Source organism: Amblyomma americanum, chromosome 2, assembly GCF_052857255.1.
Source record: "Amblyomma americanum isolate KBUSLIRL-KWMA chromosome 2, ASM5285725v1, whole genome shotgun sequence".
NCBI classification, from domain to species: domain Eukaryota; kingdom Metazoa; phylum Arthropoda; class Arachnida; order Ixodida; family Ixodidae; genus Amblyomma; species Amblyomma americanum.
In genome coordinates this window covers 150,377,142-150,403,487 of record NC_135498.1, presented here as the reverse complement: position 1 = coordinate 150,403,487, position 26,346 = coordinate 150,377,142, and the positions used below count along the sequence as shown (strand labels likewise).

Sequence of the window (26,346 nt, the reverse complement as noted above, 5' to 3'; positions counted from 1 at the left end):
CGTATTGTCTCTTGCTCGCTTCGTTATGTCGTTGTTGCGTATCTGTCGCCTTCTCCATAACGACTACAACATGCACGCCGTTTAGCTAAACGTTGTTCCCGCTCTTCATCCGTTTCTTCCGCACGCCGCCGCTTCTTAGCTGCAGCACATCGTTGCAGCTTCACCTTATACACATCATCAGACATACCTTGGAGGATTCGCTGGAACGGCTGCGACGAGCCGAGTTGGGGGGCCGCTTTTCCACAGCTGGCATGACGTCACGTAGAGGGAGCGCCCCTCGTGGCAGCGGCGCGTAGCTGCAGCATCGAGGATTCGCTGGGACGATCGCGACGAGCCGAGTTGGGGCCCCGCTTTTCGACAGCTGGTATAACGTCACACATAGGTCACGCTAAAGGTCAATGGTGGATTCTCCGGGACGACGGCCAAGAGCGGAAACCTCGAGCAGTATTGCTTTCGCAATAAAAATCTGATTAAATTTCAGTCTGTCTTCAATGAGGTTTGGGTCAACAGCCAGGCACACTCTACCAACTGAACCACGCAGGCGCATTCGATCCCAGCCGCGGCGGTCGAATTTTGGTGAAGGCGAAATTCTAGAGGCCCGTGTACTGTGCGAAGTCAGTGCACGTTAAAGAACCCCAGGTGGTCAAATTTTCCGGAGCCCTCCACTAGGGCGTCTCTCAAAGCTTGAGTCGCTTTGGGACGTTAAACCCCCATAAACCAAACCAAACCAAACATTGACTGCACTGAAGTACAAGGGGTGGGGGCGTGATGTGTGTGTGCTGTTGGCTTTATTTGAAGCTTAGTAATGTAATTACTGAACTAGAGATGTGCCAATCAGTGAGAAACCAGTTACAGTAACATCATGTAGGCGAACTGCAGTGTGCAAGAGTTCAAAGACAAGAATGTCGAACCTGTGTTAAGATAATTGTGATACATGTGCGAACATGAATGAAGAACAGCGATTGTGTGTGTGAAGAGAAACCACAGCAGGGAGCCATTAAAACTTTCACGTAATGCCCCCAAATGCTGAGCTTAAGTGTCCTCTTACTATATTGGGCAGCGAGACAAGTTGCTATGCCTTTTTGGTGTTGCAACTTTTCCGAGTAAGGTGTGTTTTACATGTACAGTGAAAAGTCAGTGGACCTGTATTGCCGAAATAATTTATTTTCATCACTGTCTTTCATGAATCCTAGAACTCACTACGCAGCGTAATTGAGACTCGTTACCTAGTGCACCATTGCATATTGAACAATACGCTTCGTGTCCAAAGATAAGAATTTTTTTATGGACAGACTCGCCTTTCATAAACATTCAACAGTGGTGTACACGCACATTATTGTTGCCTAATTTGCAAAGAGGAGTACCCAGCAGTCACCTTTGCTAAACAAAAAATTGGAAGCACGTACCCTGACGGTCCAGTCACAGTAAGGGTGTAGAGGGCAAGCAGGTTGTCTGGGATTTTTCTTAAAGCCACCGAACAACATCCCCAATTTACATGAAGTAAAATGCATATGGCTGAGTCAATGAAAATGAGATCTAACACAGTTTGACTGGGAGGTTGATAGCCCAGTGCACAAAATTATCCAGGAGAAAGAAAAAGATCTCAGACCTGGAAAGACCACCTGCGTAACCCAGAAAGATGAATAACAAAGTTTACTACTACTACTATTACTGTCGATTTCCAGTTGGATTACTGAACTGGATCATACCATTCCAGCAGCAAAATGCCATTTGGAGGTTTATTGTTGAAATTACGTCCAGCTGCATAAATTATACTTCCAGTTACCTTCAACTGAATTAATGTAGAATTGATAGCTTTTCGTCAGGGGTACAAACTTCAGTTCGAAGATGGCAATGGGTTGCCTGACAAAACTCTGCCCAAGCCTTGCATTTTCATCTCGAAGATAATGACCTTGAAACAATTGCTTGACTTTTCCGTCAAAAAAAAACAGTTCATTGCTGTATAATCACATGCAGCATGTGAAAGAGGCAGTCGAAAGCAAGCACCCAAAGGGAACCAAATGCCATGAAGCAAAGCATGTTGCATTCTTACCACACAGACGCTGCCACATAAGATATGTTGCACCCTGAAGAGATGCTGTAAATGACTGCAGACGCAGCAACCATGCTGCATGTTGTGAACTGCTGGCTCTCCACAAACACGAAAGCAAACAGAAAAGCACTTGTGAAATTATGTCCAGTCAACACTGTGATGCTAGAAGGAAAACATTTTGGTGCCTGCCTGTCTTTCACTGAAGCATCAAATAAAATGTGCGTTGTGTACAAACAGAACATGTAAGGAGGCACTACAAGGAATGGCATATCTTCAAAATCACCAAAGCATGTTTTGAAGCACACACTCAGAAAGTTGGCCGACGGTAGGCGGAAAGCACTTGGGACTCTTCCTGACTTACGAAAAAAATTGGCTGTGGTTTAGCTCTGGTTAACCCTAGTTGAATTGCGAAAGCTTCGTTTCCTTGGCACGTCGTCTACGCTGCGCCTCATTCCGACGCTCTCGAGAATTCAAAGCGGTCTCTTCCGCAGTTGAAGAGTCACTACGGGACGTGGCACTTCGTCTAGCCGCATCTTCGTTACGACGCTTCTCGAGTCTTGCGGCGCGTTCTTCTGGCGTCTCTTCAGCGCGATGTCTCTTCCTCGCTTCGTTCTGTCGTTGTTGCGTCTCTTTCGCGCTCTCCATAACGACTACAATATGTACGCCGTTTAGCTAAAGGTTGTTCCCGCTCTTCATCCGTTTCTTCCGCACGCCGCCGCTTCTTAGCTGCAGCACATTGTTGCAGCTTCACCTTATGCACATCATCCGACATACCGTGGAGGATTCGCTGGGACGACTGCGACGAGCCGAGTTGGGGGGCCGCTTTTCCACAGCTGGCATGACGTCACGTAGAGCGAGCGCTTCCCCCACGGCAGCGGCGCGTGGAGGATTCGCTGGGACGATCGCGACGAGCTGAGTAATCCGCCCTTTTCACGACGCGACTGCGCATGCGCCCATCCCCTGGCGGCGGTGTCGCGAAACATATTGGAAGGGTCGCGCGCTCCACTCGAGACCGGCCGTGGAAGTGGAAACAAACCGGCTTCCTATGCGGGGTACGTTGCTGCAGCCGTCGGGCGTTAAACGCGACGCATTTGGCGATACCTACGAAATGTGTTGCATACGGCTGTAATGCCCAATATGTAAAGAGAAGCAAACTCAGATTTTTCGCTTTCCGAGCGCTTCCCGGGAAAGCCTTCGACGCGAAGCGTGGATAAAAGCAGTTCGCCGGCTCGACGATTGTGGCCGCCCTTGGGCACCATCAAGCACGTCAAGAATGTGCGAGAATCACTTTGTGACAGGTACGGACGAGGTACTGTGTTTAAATGCGTGTGCAGTCTATCACGAAGTGTTTTATTCATGGGCAGGAAATCCTCGAATGTCACCACGGCACCCAGACTTCGTTCCGACCCTTTTGGTTTCTCAAGCAAGAAGGCCCAATGGGAAAGTGCTGTGAGCCGCTTTCAACGCGCGATGGAGCGGGCAACGAAAAAGAAGATACGAGAGCATTCACGCATGGTGCTAAAATTTTGTCAGACTCTCCTACGGAAATTTCCTTGTCAATCCCCCCGTGTGGGTATGTGCCATGTATTAAGAGGCAGAAGAAGAAGAAGGTGCGTTATGCGTGTGTTCGAATCATATCCATGATGAAGACCTCTGCGTAGTATCGCCGGAATGGATCAATGTGCGCCTCTCGCGCTCGTCTTTATGGACGCGCATGCTTGTTTAACCTATGCAGCGGTGTGCTGTGGGAAAATACAGTGAAATGCTATCAGAGCTGCTTTGTTGCGAGTACGCTTGTGCTTTTATAGCTCGCGTAGCTATTCTGCAGCGCTTGAGCACAACGATTGCTTGTGAAAACTGTTGTCCCTAGTCGTTTTCTGTGCTACGGCGTGCACGATCTCACGATCCACGGTGCACGATGATCCACCTTTTAATGGGTGGCAGGCATATACAACGGAAAACGCCAACCTCACTGATCGGGGATATTTCATTGAACATTATGTTCCGAATGTAGCCTTCATCTCTGAAGCGGCGGCCCTTGCTCAGCTGGTGGTCGCATCGCATGCCGGATGATCGGAGATACTGAAGAATTTGCTCTTCGATGGGCACTGCAGCCTGCCTCGGACTTCGCACCCAGCCATCAGTCAATCCTAGAAATCCTCCGGTACCAGGTGCTGCCCAGTACACGCCATCGTCGACAGATTCCAACAAAACGTGCTCCGGAGCGGCACTCAGTCCGGCCGGGTTGGGCGCGTAGTACCCTACCAGTGAGCTTCCAGCGTTGTACGCGAGGTGGCAGCAGCACAGGAAAATGAAAAAGGCGGGTTGGGGGGGGGGGGGAGGGGGCGCTTTTCCACAGCTGGCATGACGTCACGTACAGCGAGCGCCCCTCGCGGCAACGGCGCGCAGCTGCAGCATGGAGGATTGGCTGGGATGATCGCGACGAGCCGAGTTGGGGCCCCGCTTTTCCACAGCTGGTATGACGTCACACATAGGTCACACTAAAGGTCAATGGTGGATTCTTCGGGACGACGGCCAAGAGCGGAAACCTCGAGCAGTATTGCGTTCGCAATAAAAACTCACGGGGGCACTTTGTTTACCTAAATTGCGCTGAGGCGAAAGCCTTTAGCGCAGTGTTGCTGCTTGTGTCGCTGATGTGTGGTGAAGATGTCGATTAAAGGATACACAATTATACGATTCACAACACTTTCGCATTAGCACGCGCACGCTTGGTTGCTGGAGACACAGGAGAGGGTTTACGCGCCATCCTTCCAGATCGCAATTCAGGAGGAGTTTGGCAAGGTTGCCAGGGAAGCGCTCCTCTCTGCCAATGGTGGCGCCACTGAATGACGTCACACGCATGCGCAGTAGGATGAAGCGCAGGTACTAATCACTATTATTGCTAATTAACTAACTACTATTTAACTGTGAGGACGCTTGCCTGCTTACGTGGAGGAATGTGAAAGCATGCGTTTTGAGGAAAGGTTTTTGAGGGAAGGACAAAGTAGTTCTCATGCATGTTAAAACAGCACGGAAAAACACGAAGACGGAACAAACACGACGACACGTCCACGCATTATTTGTTTTTACATACTGCAGCCCATTTGGGCTATTAGGGAGGTGGGTGTAAACAGAACAACGTAGAGAAACAAGGAGCGCAACAATGGCGAACAGTAGAGACAATGTGAGTAGACAAAAAACATGCAAGAAAAGGCAATACTATTCAATAGCCTCTAAAAACAGTTTTAAGCGAAGAGATTGCGTACAACCAGGTAAAGAATTCCAGCATTCAATTACACGCGGAAACTGTACTTAAAAGTGTTCGTACGAGCAAAATAAGGAGTGGTATTTAGGCTGTGGTGACTTCTAGTTTTAGATGGTATAGCTGGAATTAGATAATCATTTGAAGAGGTCCGGCAAGAAGAGTTAACGATACAATGCAGAAATTTTAAAGACTCAGCCCTTTGTCGAGCTGAGAGCAGTTGCAGGCCCAGTGATGAAAGTGCTGTGGAAGGCGAGAAGTCCCTATCAAACCTGTGGTATATAAAGCGAATGGCTTTTTGCTGGACTGCCTCGATTTGGTTAATTTCGCGTTGTTTATGCGGGTTACAGGCAAGACAGGCGTATTCAAGTAGCGGACGGATCAGCGACTTGTACAATAGTAGTTTAGTATCTCTAGGAGCAGCTTTTACTGCGCGACGCATGTATCTTAACTTTTTAAGTGCCTTTGAGGTTATTAAGTCTACATTTTTGGACCATGACATGTTCGGTGTAAAAAGAAGACCAAGGCATTTGTATTGATTCACGCTCCCGATAGGGGTATTGCTTGCTTAGTAAGTAAATACGGAAGGTGCTGTTCTGTTAGTGAAAGTCATAACAACGGTTTTGCGGATGTTAATCTTCATTTGCCATGTGTCGCACCAAGAGCTAAATTCTGAGAATGATTTCTGAAGGCGTAAGTGGTCATCGAGGCATGTAATTTTGTGATATAACACGCAGTCATCAGCATACAGACGTAGGTTAGAGGTGATGTCGCAAGGTAAGTCGTTAATAAAAATCAAGAAAAGCAAGGGACCCAATACAGAACCCTGTGGAACTCCGGAGTGCACGTCTGCTATTCTAGAATTACTTCCCTTGAAAGACACAAATTGAGAAAGATTAGAAAGAAAATTTGAAATTCAGTTGAGAAGGCAGGGGTTGTTCAAGATGGCGTTAAGTTTATACCTTAGTTTCGAGTGGATCACCGTATCGAACGCCTTCGAAAAATCAATGAATATTGCGTCTATTTGATTGCCCGCATCCAGGTTATTGCAAATATCATGAGGGAATTCATTAAGTTGTGTCATAGTGCTGAAACCGCGTCCGAAGCGATGCTGAGCATTCGTCAATAAATGATGTGATTCCAAGTATTCCATAATGTGTTTGTAGATGATGTGCTCTAAAATTTTACATGCATGAGTGGTACGAGAGATTGGACTATAATTGGATATTGTTTGCTTGTCACCGCTCTTGAATAAAGGGCGGTCTGATGAAAGTGAAGCGAAAACTTCAAATTGATGTTGTATTTTAGTCTCGCAGAAAATTAAGCAACATTTGCCGATCTGTGCAGCGGAAGCCACAGTCTCTGCTAGGAAGGAGAATTGGTGGTGGTCGTACCACAGCACACGTAGAGAGGAGGGTAGAGTGCGTCGAAGGTGTTGTATACAAGATCTCCATTTCATGCGGTGGATGGTATGTTGGCCAGACTGGGCGATGTCTCAACGAACACCTCAGGGAGCATCACAATTCTTTGGACAGGGCAGCTGGTTCGAATTTGGCGCTGCACTGCAGACAACCTAAGCACACGTGCGCCTCACTGCTTCATCAGACATTCGTCATTTTCAAACATAAGGATCAGATTGTAAGGGAACTAGTAGAGGCATATCAAATTGGCAAGGGGCTGCAGCATGCATTAGCAGGTCCTCATTGTCACTGGCAAATCGCGAAATCAACTTTGTGGACCATGCATTTGTATAAATGTAGATTTAAGATGTTCAGTGATGACGCAGTGCTTCTTAAATATTTTTGTTCTGTTTAGTGTTTCGCGGGAATAGTATATGTACACATGTGCGCAATGTTTTACCATAGATAGTAGTAATCAATTTGCCCAGCTTTCCGTACTTCTAAGTAGCTTTCACATCTCTCGAAATCTCGGTGTACACCTCAACTACGTTTGACTATAGCTAGTGTGACACTTTTATGCGAACATCTCCGCTGGCGAGTCATGAGTCTAAAAAGGCTTTCGACTTGAAACTAATCTTTGTTGTCATGAATACCACTAATAAATTGAAGGCCGAAAATATGGTCGTGTTTATAGAAGAGCACCAAAATGAAGAACACTTGAACAGCTTCTTGGCAGTATGCTGTCAAACTTGAAGGAGAGAAAATACACATTGATTGCTTGTGGCATAGCTACATGTGAAAACCTTGGCAGTGAGTACGATTCCCACACACAGCTGATCATACACTTTCTGTCTGTCAGGTAGAACCCGAAAGGTGCTGTGTCCTCCTCCTTGTTGTAGATGTTGATGCTCCTGCTGTTATCACCATTCGCCGGTGATGCCATGATCCTGCAGCTGAGTGGATGAATGTGTTCTGTTACGCAATGCAAGCTGTGCTGATCTTCGAAGAGAACTCTTGACCATGCCGTGCAGCACTCGACGTCATTGCGGACACCTCATGTAATCAATCATTCAGGAGCCTGGTACGGCCATCCAGCTAGGTAACCAGTCCAGCCGAGACATGAGCGAAGATGGATCTGGCATCAGAGCTTTCGAGCGGAGATCCCATGGTGAGAGTGGTCCGCCACGTCTGCATTTGACGCACACTGTCACCTGCAAGTTAATGTTATACACTAAAATCGAACAAGGTATAAACTGGGTTTCCAAATATTTGAAATTGTTGAAGCTGCAAGTCCAACGGCAGTCTGTTTCACGTATCATTGTAAAATATGCTCAGTGCAAAACCAATCATTAGTACGAAATTGAACTGTTTCCATAAAAGTTACAGGTACTTGATTGCAGATTTTCTAAACTGATAGCCACAAATAATTTCATATTAGAGTATTTTTATACTCACTAAAAGAAATTACTACAAAATATGTTGCAGGGAAGGGCACAAGTTCAATTGTTTATGACTACCTTCAGTTTTTAGTAAATGCGTGCTTTTGCATTTTGCACCGATCAAAATGAGGCTGCCACGACATTGTGGTCAGTAACAGAAATCCAAAGCCAAAGAACAACAATGCGTGTCACCCACAGCTATCTCTGCTGTCATCTGAAAACTATTGTCATGATTCATGTACATTATTTTGATACGCAGTTCTATTTACACTGTCCTTCCTTGCTCAATAAACGATGTATAAATGCAATCAGGGGCCAGATTACGCAACTGTAAATTAGGAAAAATGTCAATAACATGTCAGTAAGCCTTGCTCCTATTGGTCGGTCGTGGTCGGCGGCCATTTTGCTTTTTGGCATCATGGGTGGCTGCAGATTACGTCACCGATGTGGCAGAAGTGGTGAAGTTGCGCACCTAATTATGCAGCCGCTAATTGACAGTTTTTTTGACAGTTTCGAGGCGGTCCATTTGACCGTTGCTTATGTGACAGAAAATGGCGGTGGTGTACGCGGCGATATGACTGAGGCAGCTGCGCTGGCGCGAGCAACGGCGAAGGAGGGCGCACGAAGACGCGTTTGACTTGCCGGACGAGCTGTTTCGACGGATTTTTCGACTGAAGAAACAGACTGTGGAGTTGCTGAGCGACGAACTCGCCGATGAACTGGGAGGTTTGCGTGCGAGCGCGCTGTCGGTGCGGCAGCAGGTGCTGTGTGCACTGCGGTTCTTTGCCACAGGCGGCTTTGAGGCTGCCGTTGGTAATGAGGCGTACGTGTGCATCGCACAACCGGCGGTTAGCAAATGCGTACAGCGGGTGTTGGAGGCAATTTGTAAAGTTATTGCGCAGAAGGGGTGGGTGCCGTCGTCACCTCTGTGACACAGCTACATATAAATAAGACACGCTTATGCTGGCAAAGCACTTTATTTTTCCCAGCAAATGGCACTTCGTGGTCGTCTTCTGTTTCCCAAGGGGAAATAAACAAAAAACCACACATAACACACTGCAACACCTCACCTTTTGGAATTTTTGTCATCGATCGACAGAGCCGAACAACACAGACTTCAACAAGTTGTCTTCGTCGATTTCGTAGCAAGCGCTTCTTGCAAGTTCGCTCGGTAGTCATGTAGCCTTCACTGCATTCGTTGAAATTTTTCTGCGCACTTAGGTCAACGGCACAGTAGCTCGATTCCAGACGCCACGCAAAAAACAATAACACGGCGTGAAACAGTTGCTTTCGTGCAAAGCGGCCTTTTTACTGCCGTCAGCACACCCCTGCAGCACCGAAAGTTACCCACCAGTTAATTTAATAGCACAACTTCGAACGATTTTTCTTTTGCTTATTATTTTTGAACTTTAAACACAATTTTTTGGCGAAATAAAATATTAGTTATTTTCATCGTTGCTTATTTCTTATTTCTTTTTACAAAAAACTTAGCAGACGGCCCCTAGAATGCTCTCGGGGCACCGTCCTGCTGTAATTGGCTGATTCCTCTTTGCGTCACGTGGTGAAGTCTCATCGTTTCGTCATTTTGACGTCAATGTAAATAACTTTTGACAGAATTTGTCACAGTTGCGTAATTTGGCCCCAGATATCACCAGCTGTATGCAATCTTACTCCAGGTAAAGACGTTAACCCTTCGGGCCTGCCACAACACACTAAGCACGTGCTCACCAGTTTGACGATTTCCATGCGGGCAGTAAAGGACAACGAAGAGATATTCCACACAAATGGGTCATGGATGGATCCCACACAGGCTTCTTTTGTGCTGGTACCTTCCCCGCCTGGAACAGCACACCTGTAAAAAAAAATGTTCGACTCATATTTTGTTTTCCGCGTGCCTTTAGAGAAATAATTAGGGAAAAATTTTTTTCGCCCTTCTGCGGTCCTTCCCAAGTGACTGCTGTGTAACTGCGGCTGTAACACTGCTATGAAAATTTCAGCTTGAGTAGCGAAATCACCTTTATGCGCTTCATTAGTAATGCTTAAGCCCGGTTATAGTATTCCTTTAAGCTTTCACGCAATTTTTCTCCACACTTAAGAGAACAACTGTCTGCTGCACATACTCATTTGCCTGCTTTGAAGTCATTTTCAGCCTGCATGCAAAAGGAATGAGAATGATGCTGCACAAGCTGTAACCGCTATAGCTTTCGTTTAAATTACCTCAATGAAGCTGGAGGCGTCACGTTGTACCTTTCCCCACAGACGTTTACGCAGTCTTGCTGACATCGCTGTGACAATAAAGTTCGCCAGTGCACATGGATGTCTCGTCGAGAAGCCCGACACATTCCTAAAATTTGCTGCTCGGCCGCGCGAACACCTATTATGTCATCCACTCATCGCGCGCGCAGTGCCCACCCGTTCAGCGACGCTCACTGCTGCAGCGATCGCACCCCACAGCTCGACAGTTCGGCACTGCCTCTCACCGCAGTGCATCCTTGCACAGCCACCACATCATAGGTCTCATTAGATGATTGCACAGAAGAGCTGTCTAGTGAGAGAAAACTCGAAAGAGTCGTGGTGCTATCGAAAGTCGCTCATCTCTCACAGTTATAGGGTTTAACAAACGACGGATAAATGCAACGATGAGTAGTACTCATTAAAACCGTCGAAACGCACCGCCGGCGCCGCCATCACCGCGCTACATTAAGCGCACGGACCGATGATTTCTTACTGCGAGCGAAGGGTTTGCAACGGCAGAGCAGTTAGCGCCCCTATGCGGCTGCACATTTAAGCTCTGGCTAATAACGCTCTAATCCCTTGCTTATTTCATATGTGCCCTTATGACGCCGTTTCATTGCATTGTGTAAACAAAACAAGACTCTAATAAGCTTAGTTTTGGCTTCAAATAAATACATGTCGAACTGCGGTGACCTAACGTCGTATAAATCAGCGTTCCATTCACTCATTTGCATAATTCGGGCACCTTTCGCCGGGCAATATCATGGCGGCGAATTTACCCCATTTTTAGCAATCGCGGCACATTGCAAAAACGATGAAAAGTCATTTTGACATCACTTCATAATGCGCGCGTATCACGTGTTACACGTGAAATTGTTCCAGCCAATTAGATTTCAGGAAGCGGCCATTCTCAGTGTGCATCTTTTTTCTCTAAATTGGCAAGTCGAGAGCATGTGTTCTCATATGTACCACTTGAACTTTCTTTATCTCTTTACAATCACTTTTATTTACTAGCCGCGCACCAAGAATAGCGCTGCTGAAAATGTTTTTTCAATGCTACGTCAATTTGACGTCAGCGCGAAAAGTGCGTATGCAATAGACGATGATTGACACCCACTTTGCCCTGCCTTGTCGCTGGCTGACACTTCTGACAGCCAATCAGAGAGGCAACATGGCGGCGACCGGCGAATGTGAATATCGAGAATAGGCCCCCCGGAGTTCATCTGTCCGATAGAACTTGGGAGTCACGTTAGCATGTCAGTAGTTAAATATATCTTGCCATGAACGAGATAACACGTTAGCAGCTACGAAGAAAAAGAGCCACCGTCCAGGCGCACCGACAGTGCGTCGCTCGGAACTAAGCAATGGGCAGGCAAGGATACAAGTTTCCAATAAATAAAAATATGAAAGCATCTGAGCTTGAAGTTACGATATGCAACTTAGAGCACCCGCCCAAGTTTTAACGTTTCCATTTCTTCCTGCATTGTGCATCCAGAGGCGAAGCAGTGACGCTGTCTCGCTTTTTTAAAGCTGGAGTTCATCTGTCAGGTGGGACTTGGCACTCACGTTAGCATGTCTGCAGTGAAATACATCTTGCCGTAAACGAGATAACACGTTAGCAGCTACGAAGAAAAAGAGCCACCGTCCAGACGCCGCGGGAAACTGCACACGTCACAAATGCTTTCAGGCGCTCCTAACCGCGAGCCATAGAGAAAGCGCGAGCAATCGCGTAATCGCATCGACGATCTGACGGCAGCGACGCGGCGACTTTCGCGGCAGCGCTTGCAACAGAGGATCGCGCTTTCTCGGCGGATAGGCAAAGGCTGTATGTGGGCCGCGCTTGTACAGGCGCGGACAGAAGTAAACGGAGCGCGCCGCACAGGAAAGAACTAAAGCCCCTTGATAATTTGAAAGTAGCGACGCTCTCCTCCGCGCCGCGCTTTCCTCCTCGATTCTCCTCGCGCGGCGGCTGTGAACTCAGCCAACACCACCTAGACGAACTTAAGGCCTCTGCGCTGAGAGCTGACGTCACAGCAACGTCACAAGGATGAGGCCGGTGTCGCGACGCGGCTCTGCTCCTCTAGAGCGGGCGCGCATCGAGGCACCCTAGCCGTGGAAGTCGCGACGGGGCGCGAGAAACCGGTCTGCCCCAAGCATGCCTTCCTTGAATTCCTAGACGGGAATCGGGAAGCCACTGCACGTGGCTCCGGCAGGAGCGGTCAGTCGCCTTTCGTGTCCGATGGTGTGTTCACGGCTTATTTGGCTGCCGTCTATTTCTTCTGTGCGCGAGTGCTGTGATGACGCTTCGACATTAACGCAAAAATGCCGAACAAATGTTGTGTGCCTCAGTGCCGAGGTAACTATAAAACGGGACCAAAGGTTCATGTGTTTAAGTTCCCGCAAGATAAAGCGCTGCAGCAATCATGGATACGTGCCATTCCACGGAAAAACTTCGTCCCTTCTGAGCATTCCAGGGTAAGAGATGAATAATTTTTTCCATTCGTCCTCTTTTGTAGCTTTTAATTGTAGCACCGCCAAACTTGCAAAACGTTTTGGGTACCTTCTAAATGTGTATTTAATATTTGATCACGGGTTATTATTTGTAGCAGGCTGTTACTTATATTAGACAAATATTTCTTTTTTAGGTCTGTGAGCATCACTTCACAGACGACGACATCGTGCGAGAGGCGTCATATGTCGACGATGCTACAGGTCGAGTGACGACAGCAGAGTTATCGCATCTGCGCCTTCGGTCAGGTGCAATTCCATCATTATTTCCAGGCTGCCCTAGTTACCTATCAAGCACAAAGACTTTAAGAGAGGAGCCAGAGGCGAAGCGAACACGCCTGGAAGCTGCTTCAATGCAAAGAGGAATTTCTGAGTCAATTCAGACATTTCGCAATGCCGAGGAAGCGGACAAAATCACCACCTTAAGGGACCTTGCTAGCGAAGTCAGAAGCCATAAGTCACAGTTCTGGCATGTAATTGAGGCCAGTGAGCGTCTCATGTTGGTGCACATCATAGAGGACGAAGCTCCATGGATTAAATATTCAATTGTAATAAAATCAGACCTCAGTATCACATTGTTCTTTGTGAAGAAGCCGCTCACAAGACTGGGCCCTAACTTGCCTATTCCGAGTGCAGCCAGAAGCAAAAGAGAAATAATAGAACTCCTCCAAAACGTTGAGAATTGGGACAAGGGCTTAAATTCAAATTCTGGCGATGCAAACGAAGACATCGGCGACACTATTCGTCTGCTGCTGAACAAGTTTTCCACGACACCAGCCGACGACAAAGCCAAATCAATAGAATTCCTGAGCGAGCAGCTGAACCTGCTTGTTTTGAAGAAGGAGCGGAGACGGTACTCCGTTGAATTCATGGTTTATTGCTGCATTCTTTTTACGGTATCACCGCACGCATATAAATACATCCGCAGCTATGGATATGTCGCCCTGCCCCACCCTATGACCATTCGGTCGATATGTTCGTCATTTGGTATGAACCCAAGACTGGAACATCATGGTCCGACGTTCCTGAATTATGTTACAAAGAGGATCTCGGAACTCGATGATCGCCAGCGCTTCGTTACCTTGATGGTCGATGAAGTCCATATTAAACCTTATTTTGATTACAAAGGGGGCAATATAACTGGTGCAGCACTGAATTCATCGGAAGTCGCTACCAGTGCTTTCGTCTTCATGATACAGAGCGTCGCATGCCCTTTCAAGGAAGTGGCCCACATTGTGCCAGTGCACAAAGCCGATGGGGAGTTTCTGCACAATTTACTGAAAGATGTGATATGTGGGCTAGAAAACATTGGCTACAGAGTTTTATGTGTAGTCAGTGACAATCATTCTGTGAACAGAAAGGCAATGTCTCAGTTTACAACGCCGCCAACAAATGCAATTTTATATCCGCACCCCTCTGACCCATCGAGACCTCTCTTTTTTGTAATTGATCCAGTGCATATACTCAAATGCATCCGAAATAATTGGCTCAACCAAAAAAACGACCAACTATGCTTTTATTTTCCTGACTTCAATGAAAATTCCAACCAGCCTCCACGCATGCGCACAGCATCGTTTGCTACAATCAGAGAAGCTTACAAGCTGGAGAGTGATCAGCTTTTGAGGTACGGTTACTCGCTCTCTAGAAAAGCCTTGTACCCGTCTAGCCTTGAGCGGCAGAATGTGAAGTTCGCCTTGCAGATTTTTAATGACTCCCTGCCACCAGCGCTTCGTGCTCTTGGAGAAAAACACAGCTTACTCTTTCCTGAAGATACAGCGAGTTTCATTGAAGTTATAGCGAAGTGGTGGAAGGTTGTGAATGTTAAAACCCCATGGAAAGGAAAACGACTGAATGACCGATTTCAAGAGCCAGTTTCTCCTTCGGAGGATGACATGAAGGTGGCTTTCCTCTACAAAATTTTGGACTGGCTTGATTCTTGGAAAGAGAATCTGGACAGCGGGGTGCTCACAAAGGAAACCCATGCTTCTCTGCATCAAACAACCCATGCACTGGTTGAAGTCAGCAGGTATTGCTTCGATCAACTGCAGCTTTCATACGTCCTGCTCGGCAAGTTCCAGACGGACAGCTTAGAGGACCGCTTCGGGAAATACAGGCAACTTGCTGGCTCCCAATATCATGTTTCTATTAGGCAAGTTTACGAGAGCGAAACTAAATTACGGCTGCAAAATACTTTGCCCACAATCGCAAGTGCTTGCGGAACGAATAGCTCCTTCGATGAGCAATGGCAAGATCTGCGAAAGCAGATAGAAACACCGCATCCTAACTGCAACGTTGTAGTTACGAGAGATGCCTTGTCAAAAATACAAGACATTATCCCCGTCCTGGTGTACGTGGCAGGATATGCAGTCTACGCGACTCTTTAAGAAATTAAACTGCATGAAATGTCGGGCAGCATTGACAGTCGGCAAGACTATCACTGTCTCTGCAGCTCAAAAGTACTATCACTTGGTGAAAGATATAGACCGAGGTGGCCTCATTTTTCCAGCGTTGTTTGCTGTAAATGCTGTAACCCACAACTATGTTGTTGTTGAACAAGTGTCCAAGAAAGCGGAGTTCATGAGGAGCCCGAACCAGCGCCGTCTAGTCACCGAACTCACGTTACAGCTGCTTGCAGATCAAGAGTCATCAGATTTTGACACCTGCGAAGATGGGCACACAGTTGAGCTTCTGTTGAAGCATGTGTTGTGGAGCAGTACTAACATTCTGCTCAAAAACTTCTGCCGCAAGCTCAACGATGATGTAGCCGATGCAAATGCTAAGGCTAAGGAAAGAAAAGCTGCAACGCTTTCAAGGAAGTGAAAAGTTGTTTGTTTGTTTGTTGCTGGTGACTTTTAAATGTATATATTATTCCGCATCAAGAACAGTGTTACAATAATCGAATTGTAAATAAATGTTTTGTACCTGTAAATCTCTCCACTGATGTCTCAACTTGAGTATAAACAATCTTTTGCAGCCAACTGTGCTGCCGCCTCATATCCTCGCGCAGTAAAAAAGAAACATGCATGCTCCTCGGAAAAACCGATGAGGCCCCATCCCTGTGACGTCACTGGAGGAGCACTGAGGCCTTAAGTTCGTCTAGGTGGTGTTGACTCAGCGCACGACACGCTTTTTCTCCTTGGCGCCCACCGGCCGACCGCAGCAGTGAGCGAAGCGCGTGTTTTTGGGCCAGCTCTGCGCTCCAGGAGTGCACAAAATCTTTGAAAAATTGCAAGAAAAACATTTAGAATGCGAAAGTAACGTTCATGAAGAGAATGGTTTCTTAGAACTGTGTGAATGGGGAATACTGACGTAAACAAAGCCTTCAGGCGAGCTCGGTACTGCAGACATTTAAGTCACATGATAAGGTGTTTTAGTTTGTGCTCCTGATTTAGTACTGCCTCTTACTTTGTCTGTGTTTGTTTTTTTAGAGCGTGAACTCGGTCGCCGCAGTAAAACTTCGGAAAACGACCCGGGCTGGTGCTCTGAACTTCAAGATCAGAGAAGGTCAAAGCGTGACTTAGTCTGTTTCGCTACTGTGAAGCTATGAGTGTAGGCATAGTATATGTCACGTGGTAAACCGTGAGTTTGGATCACTGGTTAATTATACACTTATTATGACTAATTACTGGAAGCCAAATTAATTGATATTTAGTAAATTGCAATTAAAACGCAAATTTGCGCTGGAGCATCGAGTCATATACAGTTGGAAAACTTAGGCCAACTGTAATGGCACCGTGCTAGTCAGCGATCCACATTAATCTGCGTTAATTAGTTAATTTGCTACAAAACAAACAATGAGCTAGACGATGAAGTCGTATACCTTGCGACAGGAACAGCGCAGCACGAGACAAAGAAGGGACAGGAGAGACACGACGCTTTGTCTCGTGCTGCGCTGTTCCTGCCGCAAAATCATGCACCAACCAGCCCAACTTTCCACCTTGTAAACTCATATACCGTTGAAAAGCTTAGAATGAATGCAAATGCTCTGAATTAGTTTACGATACCTATTAATTAGCGTTATTGAGCTATGTGCAATCAAAACCACCCTTTGCATTGTAGTATCGAGTCATATACCTTTCGAAAGCTTAGGTTCAGTGCAAATGAGGTGCGCTAGTTATCAGCCCGAATTAATTAGTGCTGAATATTTAACTGCAGTGAAATCCTAAATTTGCTCTATTGATGGAAAACTAAGGGCAAGCGTAAACGCCTTATGCTAGCTGGCCAGACTTAAAGAAAAACCTCACAAAAACAGAGCTAACATTCTAACTAGGCTTAACACGAACTGCTTCGAAATGTTTTTCTTTGCCTTTGCATTTAATTGCGCACTTTCATTGCGATCAAGGAGCGCGGACAACCATTCTTGGAACATTATTAGGCACTGGTGCCAAGGAAGCTTAAGAATATACTCGGTATACCTATGAGAGAACGCATTGTTATCTCCAGGCAAGATGAACGCCTTCGATAATGTAATATTATACTTGACACTGAAATTTCGTTCCAGTATGTAGTAGGGGATCTAAAGCTGGTATTTTGATTAGACAGCAACTAAAATGTATCATTAAAGAGAATGAGAGCATGGTCAGCAGGGTGATTCAGTTTTCGCGCACGCAAAAGAACCTTGATTGACAAGATACACGTAATAGACGGCAGTATCACATAATATTCAGCATCCACGCTAGTGTAGATATATGTGCTATGCAGTATTGATGACAGTTGAGAAAAACATGCTCAAGGAAATACAACGGTAGTGTATGTTATAGCCCAAATCAACGTCACTTTGTACATCTATGCAGCAGTTTCATGCAAGCGAAAGTTAATGGACAATGGGATCTTAGGCTAAAAGACTGTCTGTTAAAAATTGCCTATTTGTTGTTATAAAGACGACGCTACAGGTGCACGAACTACCACGTTTTGAGCCCAGTCGCTAATTCCAGAGAAGATGCAATGCGCGGATGCTTTGGAGATTCGTTCCGTTCTGGCCTCGCATGCAAAATAACCTAAAAACGAAGCAGCAAACAACCCTCGAATGATGCCTTCCAACCAACGGTGTCAACCATTTTTTATGACGTCGTGGTTAATCCTTAAAATGAGTTGCCGGGCGAGTTGATATTCCATGCTTACATTCACAGCGCAAAGACGAATACGGACACGAGGGGAGACACCACAAAGCACCGACCTCAACAACGTGAAAATCCCCCAACGAGAATATATATGGTATTATTAATACCACATAACCATCATCAGGCCGCTTGCTGCTGTTGTATGCGCAACAGCACGCCATAGCGCTTGCACGTTGCGATAAAATCACGGCGCTGTAATATTCGCTCGCCGAGCGTAGGAGAAAAATGGAGCGGAGGAAAAATTAAAACACAAGCAATACGCCGGACCCGCGCGTTTCCAAAGGCAACGGCAGGGAGATCAATCGTCGCTCAGGAAATCGGGCGGAGAGCCGACCCTCAGTGAAGGGGGAGCAATGGGCGAGGATAAGGCGAGGTGGTCGCGCGGCGGCAGCAAAGGTCAATGTTTGGCGGTGCTTTCATATTATCAAGGGGTTTTTAGAAAGAACTGCGCGTCAGCGCCGCCTAGCCAAACCAGACATAACCTCAAAATTGGAACGCGCATATGCAGGCCCCCTACCGGCGCAACCCTCTCATTGCTGCGCTTGCCTCGCATTCTGCCGGCGTCAGGGTCGCGCTGATGATGATCATTATCGGATGGTCGCGCCCTTTGTAGCGAGCGGGCTTTCAGGAACGCACAGACCGCTGCCTTGATGCCGCAAATCCCACGGGGGCGACACTACCGTTATGCTGTTTCATCTGAAACAGCTGTAGGCGCGTTTTCATCGCAAATAGCGCTCATCCTTTAAACTTTAGTTGCCTCTGGGATTCATTTCCGTCAATCAACCAAATATACTCAAAACACTCGATCCACCTCCGCAGTTTCGGGTTCTTTTAATACAGTTACCGCTCATTTCCGGCTTGCTCCTACATGGAACCGATGGAGCGGCAAAGCATGCGCCCTCTGTGTCTGTCCTGCAGCACATTGCTCGTGCATTGAAATCTTGCCTAGGAGGTCAGCTTAAAATAAGACAAAACCGCTGCTCTTGGCGCTTTTTGCAGCGCGATCCAGCGTCGCAAGTATAGTGACTGCTTTCAAATGTGCAGGATGCAGCTGCTGAGTTGCCACGTCTATATTGCCAAACAGACCAATGTCCATATGTAACCAGTAGCAGTGCAGTAATACAGCTCGCACAGAAGTGTTAGGATCGCTTGCCAGTGTCTGTCGTGGCCCATTCTCTGATTAGTGGGCGCACGCAGGTACGTACTTATATTCCGAATTTCGCACGCGGGGCGCGCAACAGTAACGCACCGCTGCCGCAGCATTCACGTGGGTGAGACAGCGGCAGCTTGTAGACTTCCTAAGATCCGAAGGTGCATGCAAGGTGCTTACCATGAGCTCTGCTCCCGGCTCCGGGCATGACAGCGCGATACGCAGCGCGCTGCTCGGTCGCGATAAGAGCAGGTTCCGGGACAGGGACAGTTTGCTTGGCGGGAGACAGGCAGGGTGCACGCACTAGTGCGGCGTCGGCACCTGGCAGGGACAAGCCGAATCATCAGTGATAACTGCAAAAAAGTAACACAAAACTGCGGCAGTACGCCGAGTGTTTCGAGCGCGTTTGGTTGCGAGCGAGACGTAGAAGAGCCCCAGCGGCAGCAGAAGTTCGAAACATGCGGGTTATTTGCGGCGCAAACGCGCCTCCAGCGGTCTCACACGAAGCGGCTTAATGGTAGAGCCGTCCCCGCACAATTTCCCTTATCAAGAAAAAGGTCCGTGTATTCCGAAATGCTCGCATGCTACACAGAAAGCGACCATCCGATCATCATCAGCAACAGCACGACATATACGCCGGAAGAATGCGAGGCAAGCAGACCATTGAGAGGGTCGCGCCGGAAGGGAGCCTGCGCATGTGCGCGGCGATTTCGACCTTTCGTCTGGTTCGGCTAGGCGGCGCTGACACGCAGTTCTTGTACGCCGCGCTCCGTTTACTTCTGTCCGCGCCTACACGCGTATTATTGAGTATTTCTACGAGGGCTCCCCTTAGATGCGCGAATAACGCACAATCCTATCTTATCCTTCTGCGTCAAGCTCTCGGTGCGGATAACAGAAAGAAGCCCGCTGCGACACTTGGTCGCCCGTGCGCTATGGCGGCTGGTGCTTTCGTCGCCGTTCTGTGGACGGTTCTTACGGAAGCCTACAGTCGAGGAATAGCAATATGGACAGAAAACGGTAGGTTCGCCTCCTTCCCCATCTTCCAAAGACGTTTCCTATCCGCGGTGGCATTTAGACAGCAAATTATTACGGAATGTCAAGAGTGCTTATTGGCAGTTACTGCGTTGTTACCAGGGCAGTCCTGCGAAAGGTATCAAAGACGGAGGGATAAAAATTTAAGCAAGCTGTTAAACTCCTAGTCGAAATCAACAGGAAGAAGTGGGCTTGGGTAGGGAATGTGATGCGAAGGCAAGAGAACCGCTGGTCCTTAAGGGTAACGGAGTTGATTCCAAGAGAATGCAAGCGTAGCAAGGGGTGGCAGAAAGTTAAGTGGGCGGATGGGATTAAGAAGTTCGCAGGCATAGGGTGGGGCGCTGCCGGCAAAGGACAGCGTTAATTGGACAGTCATTGGAGAGGCCTTTGTCAGGCTGATCATGATGACGACGATTAACCCTTGTGACAGGCAGATTGCACAAATGTTGTTTTCACGCAAAGTGCAGTGCCGTTTGGAAATATCCGCCGAAAAATGTCTGTAATGCCAGCTAAACGAACAAAGGTATTTCGAAGTCATCGTAATTGTTCATTGTGGCTCTCATAGCGGTAAAAGGGTTTTTACCTAAGTCCCTTGCTTGTTCAGGGACAATTCACTGCGCTTTATAAATTTTGCCTGATATGAAAATCACATGGTATTGATTGTATCCTCGCCTCATATTTGTTACACTTGAAGAATGCAACCACATGAACCACAGACGTTTTGCCTAACATGAGGCGGTGCTCTCAGACTAGGAAAATAATTACCCAGGAATACCATCGTACTAAAGGACCGCGAAATTCGTTCACGTTTTCACGAGTTCTATTTGTGCCCGAAAATTCTGTGTTTGGCGAAATTCGCTACCTATATCACAAAATTAAGGCCCCGGACACGTGCGTCCATCCTCGGCGTCGTGTAGAAGTATGTATGTATGCATGTATGTATGTAGGTAGTGCGTACCATCGTCAGCATGCTTAACACGAACGCTCAGCAGCGTGGCCTGGACCGGCTTGGACTGACGACAGCGCCGCGAAGTGTTGGGCGCTGTTGCCGAGATAATATCTTGGTTTGTTTGGGGCTGCTGGAGCGCAACTCGATTTGACTTGTCGCCTTGTCTTTCGCTTGTGTCTGAATGGCGGGGCGAGTGCGCTCACTTGACTGTACCATACGCCACTTTTCACTAGTGGCTGCGACTCACACTGCCCCAGAAAACACGTTGCGGTTCGCTCATCTCGACAAAGCGGAACGGCCTGCGACAGCATGCGCGGCTGTCGAGGTAGGCCTCAAAGCTGCCGCTTGAACGAAATGAGGATTCGAAAAAGCAAAGCAAAAGCGAGTTTGTGGTGGCTGTAAAGGTTGGGCCATAAATCTGCAAATCCGGTGGCATCGTTGTGCAGGTTCTTCATTTCTTATATTCTCCGACAGCGCGCATGAGGGAGTTATCGCAGGTTAGTATCTGGCTTCCTGCTTGGTGCACGCTACACTGGAGATCCAATGTCGGGGCATAAGAGATGCTCTGGTTAATAATAATAATTGGTTTTTGGGGGGGAAAGGAAATGGCGCAGTATCTGTCTCATTTATCGTTGGACACCTGAACCGCGCCGTAAGGGACGGGATAAAGGAGGGAGTGAAAGAAGAAAGGAAGAGAGAGGTGCCGTAGTGGAGGGCTCCGGAATAATTTCGACCACCTGGGGATCTTTAACGTGCACTGACATCGCACAGCACACGGGCGCCTTACCGTTTTTCCTCCATAAAAACGCAGCCGCCGCGGTCGGGTTCGAACCCGGGAACTCCGGATCAGTAGTCGAGCGCCCTAACCACTGAGCCACCACGCCGGGTGATGGTTCTGAGAAAGAAATACGCGTGGATGCGATTCAAACTAAGAGTTTAATGTATAGTCATTAACGAAAAATGCGAAGTGTCATTCTGTCAGGAAAGGAACTGGCTTTTTAGGTAACTAGAAAGACGCTGGCCTTAAATGCAATGTATCTAAAGGTAGCAGTTTGTAAGTGCCCATAAGATATACCTCGGCGCCCCCGTCACATCTTGATGACTTAAACATCGGGTTCCCGATCTTATTCACAGCGGAATTTTTGAGACTGGAACGTAACCTTAAAAGTAACAATACGAATAAAATTTTGCGAGGCGCGTTTCCTATATAGTGTTTTCGCTAGTTTTTTTTTTTAAATTCGAACGTCTAGTTGAATTTTAATTTCCGTATTTTACGATGAAAAAATATTCGGCAGGGACACTCGACTCCTTCCGTGTGGGGACCGGATTTTCACATTTATTGTCCAGCCATTACAAACTCCACAAACGCTGGTTTGCTCTTGCTTTTCCGAATGTTCATTTCGTTCAAGCGGCAGCTTTGAGGCCTTCCTCGACAGCCGCGCATGCTGTCGCAGGCCATTCCGCTTTGTCGAGATGAGCGAACCGCAACGTGTTTTTTTTTTTTTTTGCCCGCGTGAGACCGCAGCCGCGAGCGAAAAGAGGCGAAAGTGGGCGCACTCGCCCCGCCATTCAGATAAAAGTGAAAGACAAGGCGACTAGTCAAATCGAGCTGCACTCCGGCTGTCGTTAGCAGCCGCCAACATACCAAGATATTATCTCGGCAACAGCGCCCAACAATTCGCGGTGCTGTCGTCAGTCCAAGCCGGTCCAGGCCACGCTGCGGAGCGTTCGTTTTAAGCGTGCTGACTATGGTATGTATGTATGTATGTATGTATGTATGTATGTATGTATGTATGTATGTATGTATGTATGTATGTATGTATGTATGTATGTATGTATGTATGTATGTGTGTGTGTGTATGTATGTATGTATGTATCGGGGACAAAAGTGGTATACTCCACGCAGCGGGAGCCCGAGCAACGGATGGATGGATGGATGGATGGATGGATGGATGGATGGATGGATGGATGGATGGATGGATGGATACGGCTGAACCCTTTACATCGGGTGGTGGCTCAAGCCACCTAGCCATGTCTTGTGAAATTTTACTCCTGTCTTGCTTTTAGCCACCAATCAGATAACCTTCGCTTGGTTACTTCTAACCTCTTAAAATCCACTTTCCCTTCACTATCCCTAAACCCCAATGCCTTGGGTAAGTCAGCCCCGCTGCCTTCCACTGTAGGGTGAAGCCCTTTACAGAAAAGTATCAAGTGTTCAGCCGTTTCCTCCTCCTCTCCGCACGCAATGCACAAAGTGTCTATGTCCTGGTACCTGACTCTATTCGTCTTAGTCCGCAAAACTCCAGTCCTGGCCTCAAACAACAAAGAACTTCCCCTACAATTATCATAGATATTTTCTTTGACAATTTCCTGTTTAAAGGTCCGGTATGTTTCTAGTGCCGATCTCGTCAGCATCCCTGTTTTCCACAAAGCTCTCTCTGTTCCTTTAACCTTTTTCTTAACCGATAATTGCTGATTTGCCCCCTTACTGCTGTCCAGATATTTGCTTGTCAATTTTCTAGTTCGCTTTCTCCATTTCGTGTCAACATTCTTTATCTACAGGTATCTGAAAACTTTCCTAGCCCACCGCTTTTCCTCCATCCTTCTCAATCGTTCCTCAAATGCTATCTTACTGCTAGCCTCTCTGCTCTCGAAAGACGCCCATCCCATATCACCCTGTACCCCCTGATTTGGTGTATTGCCATGTGCTCCCAAAGCTAACCTCCCTACTCCCCGTTGCCTAATTTCCAGCCTTGCTTGAACATCTGGCCTCATACACAGGACCGCATTCCCGAAGGTCAGGCTAGGGACCATCACCCCTTTCCAGATCCCTCTTACCACCTCATACCTATTGTAATTCCACAGTGCCCTATTTTTCATGACAGCTGCATTCCTACTAGCTTTATTCATTACATATTTTTCATGCTCTGTCAGATACACAACACTGTTATTTATCCACACCCCAAGATACTTGTACTCATTCACTACCTTTAGCACGAACTCCTATATTCTATGCTCGCCGCCCTCTTCATTAAATGTCATGACTGCAGATTTTTCCTTACTATACTTGAAGCCTAATCTATCTCCCTCTGTACTGCATATGTCTAACAACTTCTGCAGGTCTTCCTTGTTGTCAGCCATTATCACTATATCGTCCGCATCGTAACGCCATCTACAGGCGACATCTGGGATCGAGACAGCCAATGGGAGCACTTTATTATCTTCAGGCTCGATCCACCACCGCAGTTTCGGGTTCTTTTAATACAGTTACCGCTCATTTTCGGTTTGCTCCTACATGGAACCGATGGAGCGGCAAAGAATGCGCCCTCTGTGTCTGTCCTGCAGCACATTGCTCGTGCATTGAAACCTCGCCTAGGAGGTCAGCTTAAAATAAGACAAAACCGCTGCTCTTGGCGCTTTTTGCAGCGCGATCCAGCGTCGCAAGTATAGTGACTGCTTTCAAATGTGCTGGATGCAGCTGCTGAGTTGCCACGTCTGTATTGCCAAACAGACCAATGTCCATATGTAACCAGTAGCAGTGCAGTAATACAGCTCGCACAGAAGTGTTAGGATCGCTTGCCGGCGTCTGTCGTGGCCCATTCTCTGATTAGTGGCCGCACGCAGGTACGTACTTATATTCTGAATTTCGCACGCGGATCACGCAACAGCAAGGCACCGCTGCCGCGGCATTAACGTGGGTGAGACAGCGGCAGCTTGTAGACTTCCTAAGATCCGAAGGTGCATGCAAGGTGCTTACCATGAGCTCTGCTCCCGGCTCCGGACATGACAGCGCGATACACAGCGCGCTGTTCGGTCGCGATAAGAGCAGGTTCCGGGATAGGGACAGTTTGCTTAGCGGGAGACAGGCAGGGTGCACACACTAGTGCGGCGTCGGCGCCTGGCAGGGACAAGGCGAATCATCAGTGATAACTGTAAAAAAGTAACACAAAACTGCGGCAGTACGCCGAGTGTTTCGAGCGCGTTTGGTTGCGAGCGAGACGTAGAAGAGCCTCAGCGGCAGCAAAATATCAAAACATGCGGGTTATTTGCGGCGCAAACGCGCCTCCAGTTGTCTCACACGAAGCGGCTTAATGGTAGAGCCGTCCCCGCACAATTTTCCTTATCAAGAAAAATGTCTGTGTATTCCGAAATTCTCGCTAGCTACACAGAAAGCGACCATCCGATCATCATCATCAGCAGCAGCACGACATATACGCCGGAAGAATGCGAGGCAAGCGGACCATTGAGAGTGTCGCGCCGGAAGGGAGCCAGCACATGTGCGCGGCGATTTCGACCTTTCGTCTGGTTCGGCTAGGCGGCGCTGACACGCAGTTCTTGTACGCCGCGCTCCGTTTACTTCTGTCCGCGCCTACACGCGTATTATTGAGTATTTCTACGAGGGCTCCCCTTAGATGCGCGAATAACGCACAATCCTATCTTATCCTTCTGCGTCAAGCACTCGGTGCGGATAACAGAAAGAAGCCCGCTGCGACACTTGGTCGCCCGTGCGCTATGGCGGCTGGTGCTTTCGTCGCCGTTCTGTGGACGGTTCTTACGGAAGCCTACAGTCGAGGAATAGCAATATGGACAGAAAACGGTAGGTTCGCCTCCTTCCCCATCTTCCAAAGACGTTTCCTATCCGCGGTGGCATTTAGGCAGCAAATTATTACGGAATGTCAAGAGTGCTTATTGGCAGTTACTGCGTTGTTACCAGGGCAGTCCTGAGAAAGGTATCAAAGACGGAGGGATAAAAATTTAAGCAAGCTGTTAAACTCCTAGTCAAAATCAAGAGGAAGAAGTGGGCTTGGGTAGGGCATGTGATGCGAAGGCAAGGGAACCGCTGGTCCTTAAGGGTAACGGAGTTGATTCCAGGAGAATGCAAACGTAGCAAGGGGTGGCAGATGGTTAAGTGGGCGGATGGGATTAAGAAGTTCGCAGGCATAGGGTGGGGCGCTGCCGGCAAAGGACAGCGTTAATTGGACAGTCATTGGAGAGGCCTTTGTCAGGCTGATCACGATGACGATGATTAACCCTTGTGACAGGCAGATTGCACAAATGTTGTTTTCACGCAAAGTGCAGTGCCGTTTGGAAATATCCGCCGAAAAATGTCTGTAATGCCAGCTAAACGAACAAAGGTATTTCGAAGTCATCGTAATTGTTCATTGTGGCTCTCATAGCGGTAAAAGGGTTTTTACCTA

The 26,346-nt window shown here is 47.6% G+C and overlaps 1 protein-coding gene and 1 pseudogene across 3 annotated transcripts in view; both read left to right on the top strand.

Moving 5' to 3' along the window:
• Positions 1-12,581: 12,581 nt before the first annotated feature.
• On the top strand, positions 12,582-15,717 carry LOC144120147 (uncharacterized; annotated as a pseudogene).
• A 9,807-nt stretch (positions 15,718-25,524) lies between these two features.
• The window catches only part of LOC144121901 (rifampicin phosphotransferase-like), a 212,446-nt gene continuing 211,624 nt past the window's right edge, over positions 25,525-26,346 (top strand). For 2 of the 3 annotated variants that reach the window (XM_077655346.1, XM_077655347.1), the window contains exon 1: positions 25,525-25,745. In XM_077655346.1, the coding sequence (XP_077511472.1) occupies positions 25,661-25,745 (85 nt within the window). In that variant the 5' untranslated portion in view covers positions 25,525-25,660. The remainder of the gene's footprint in view (positions 25,746-26,346) is intronic. The other variant, XM_077655345.1, reaches the window with a different exon arrangement.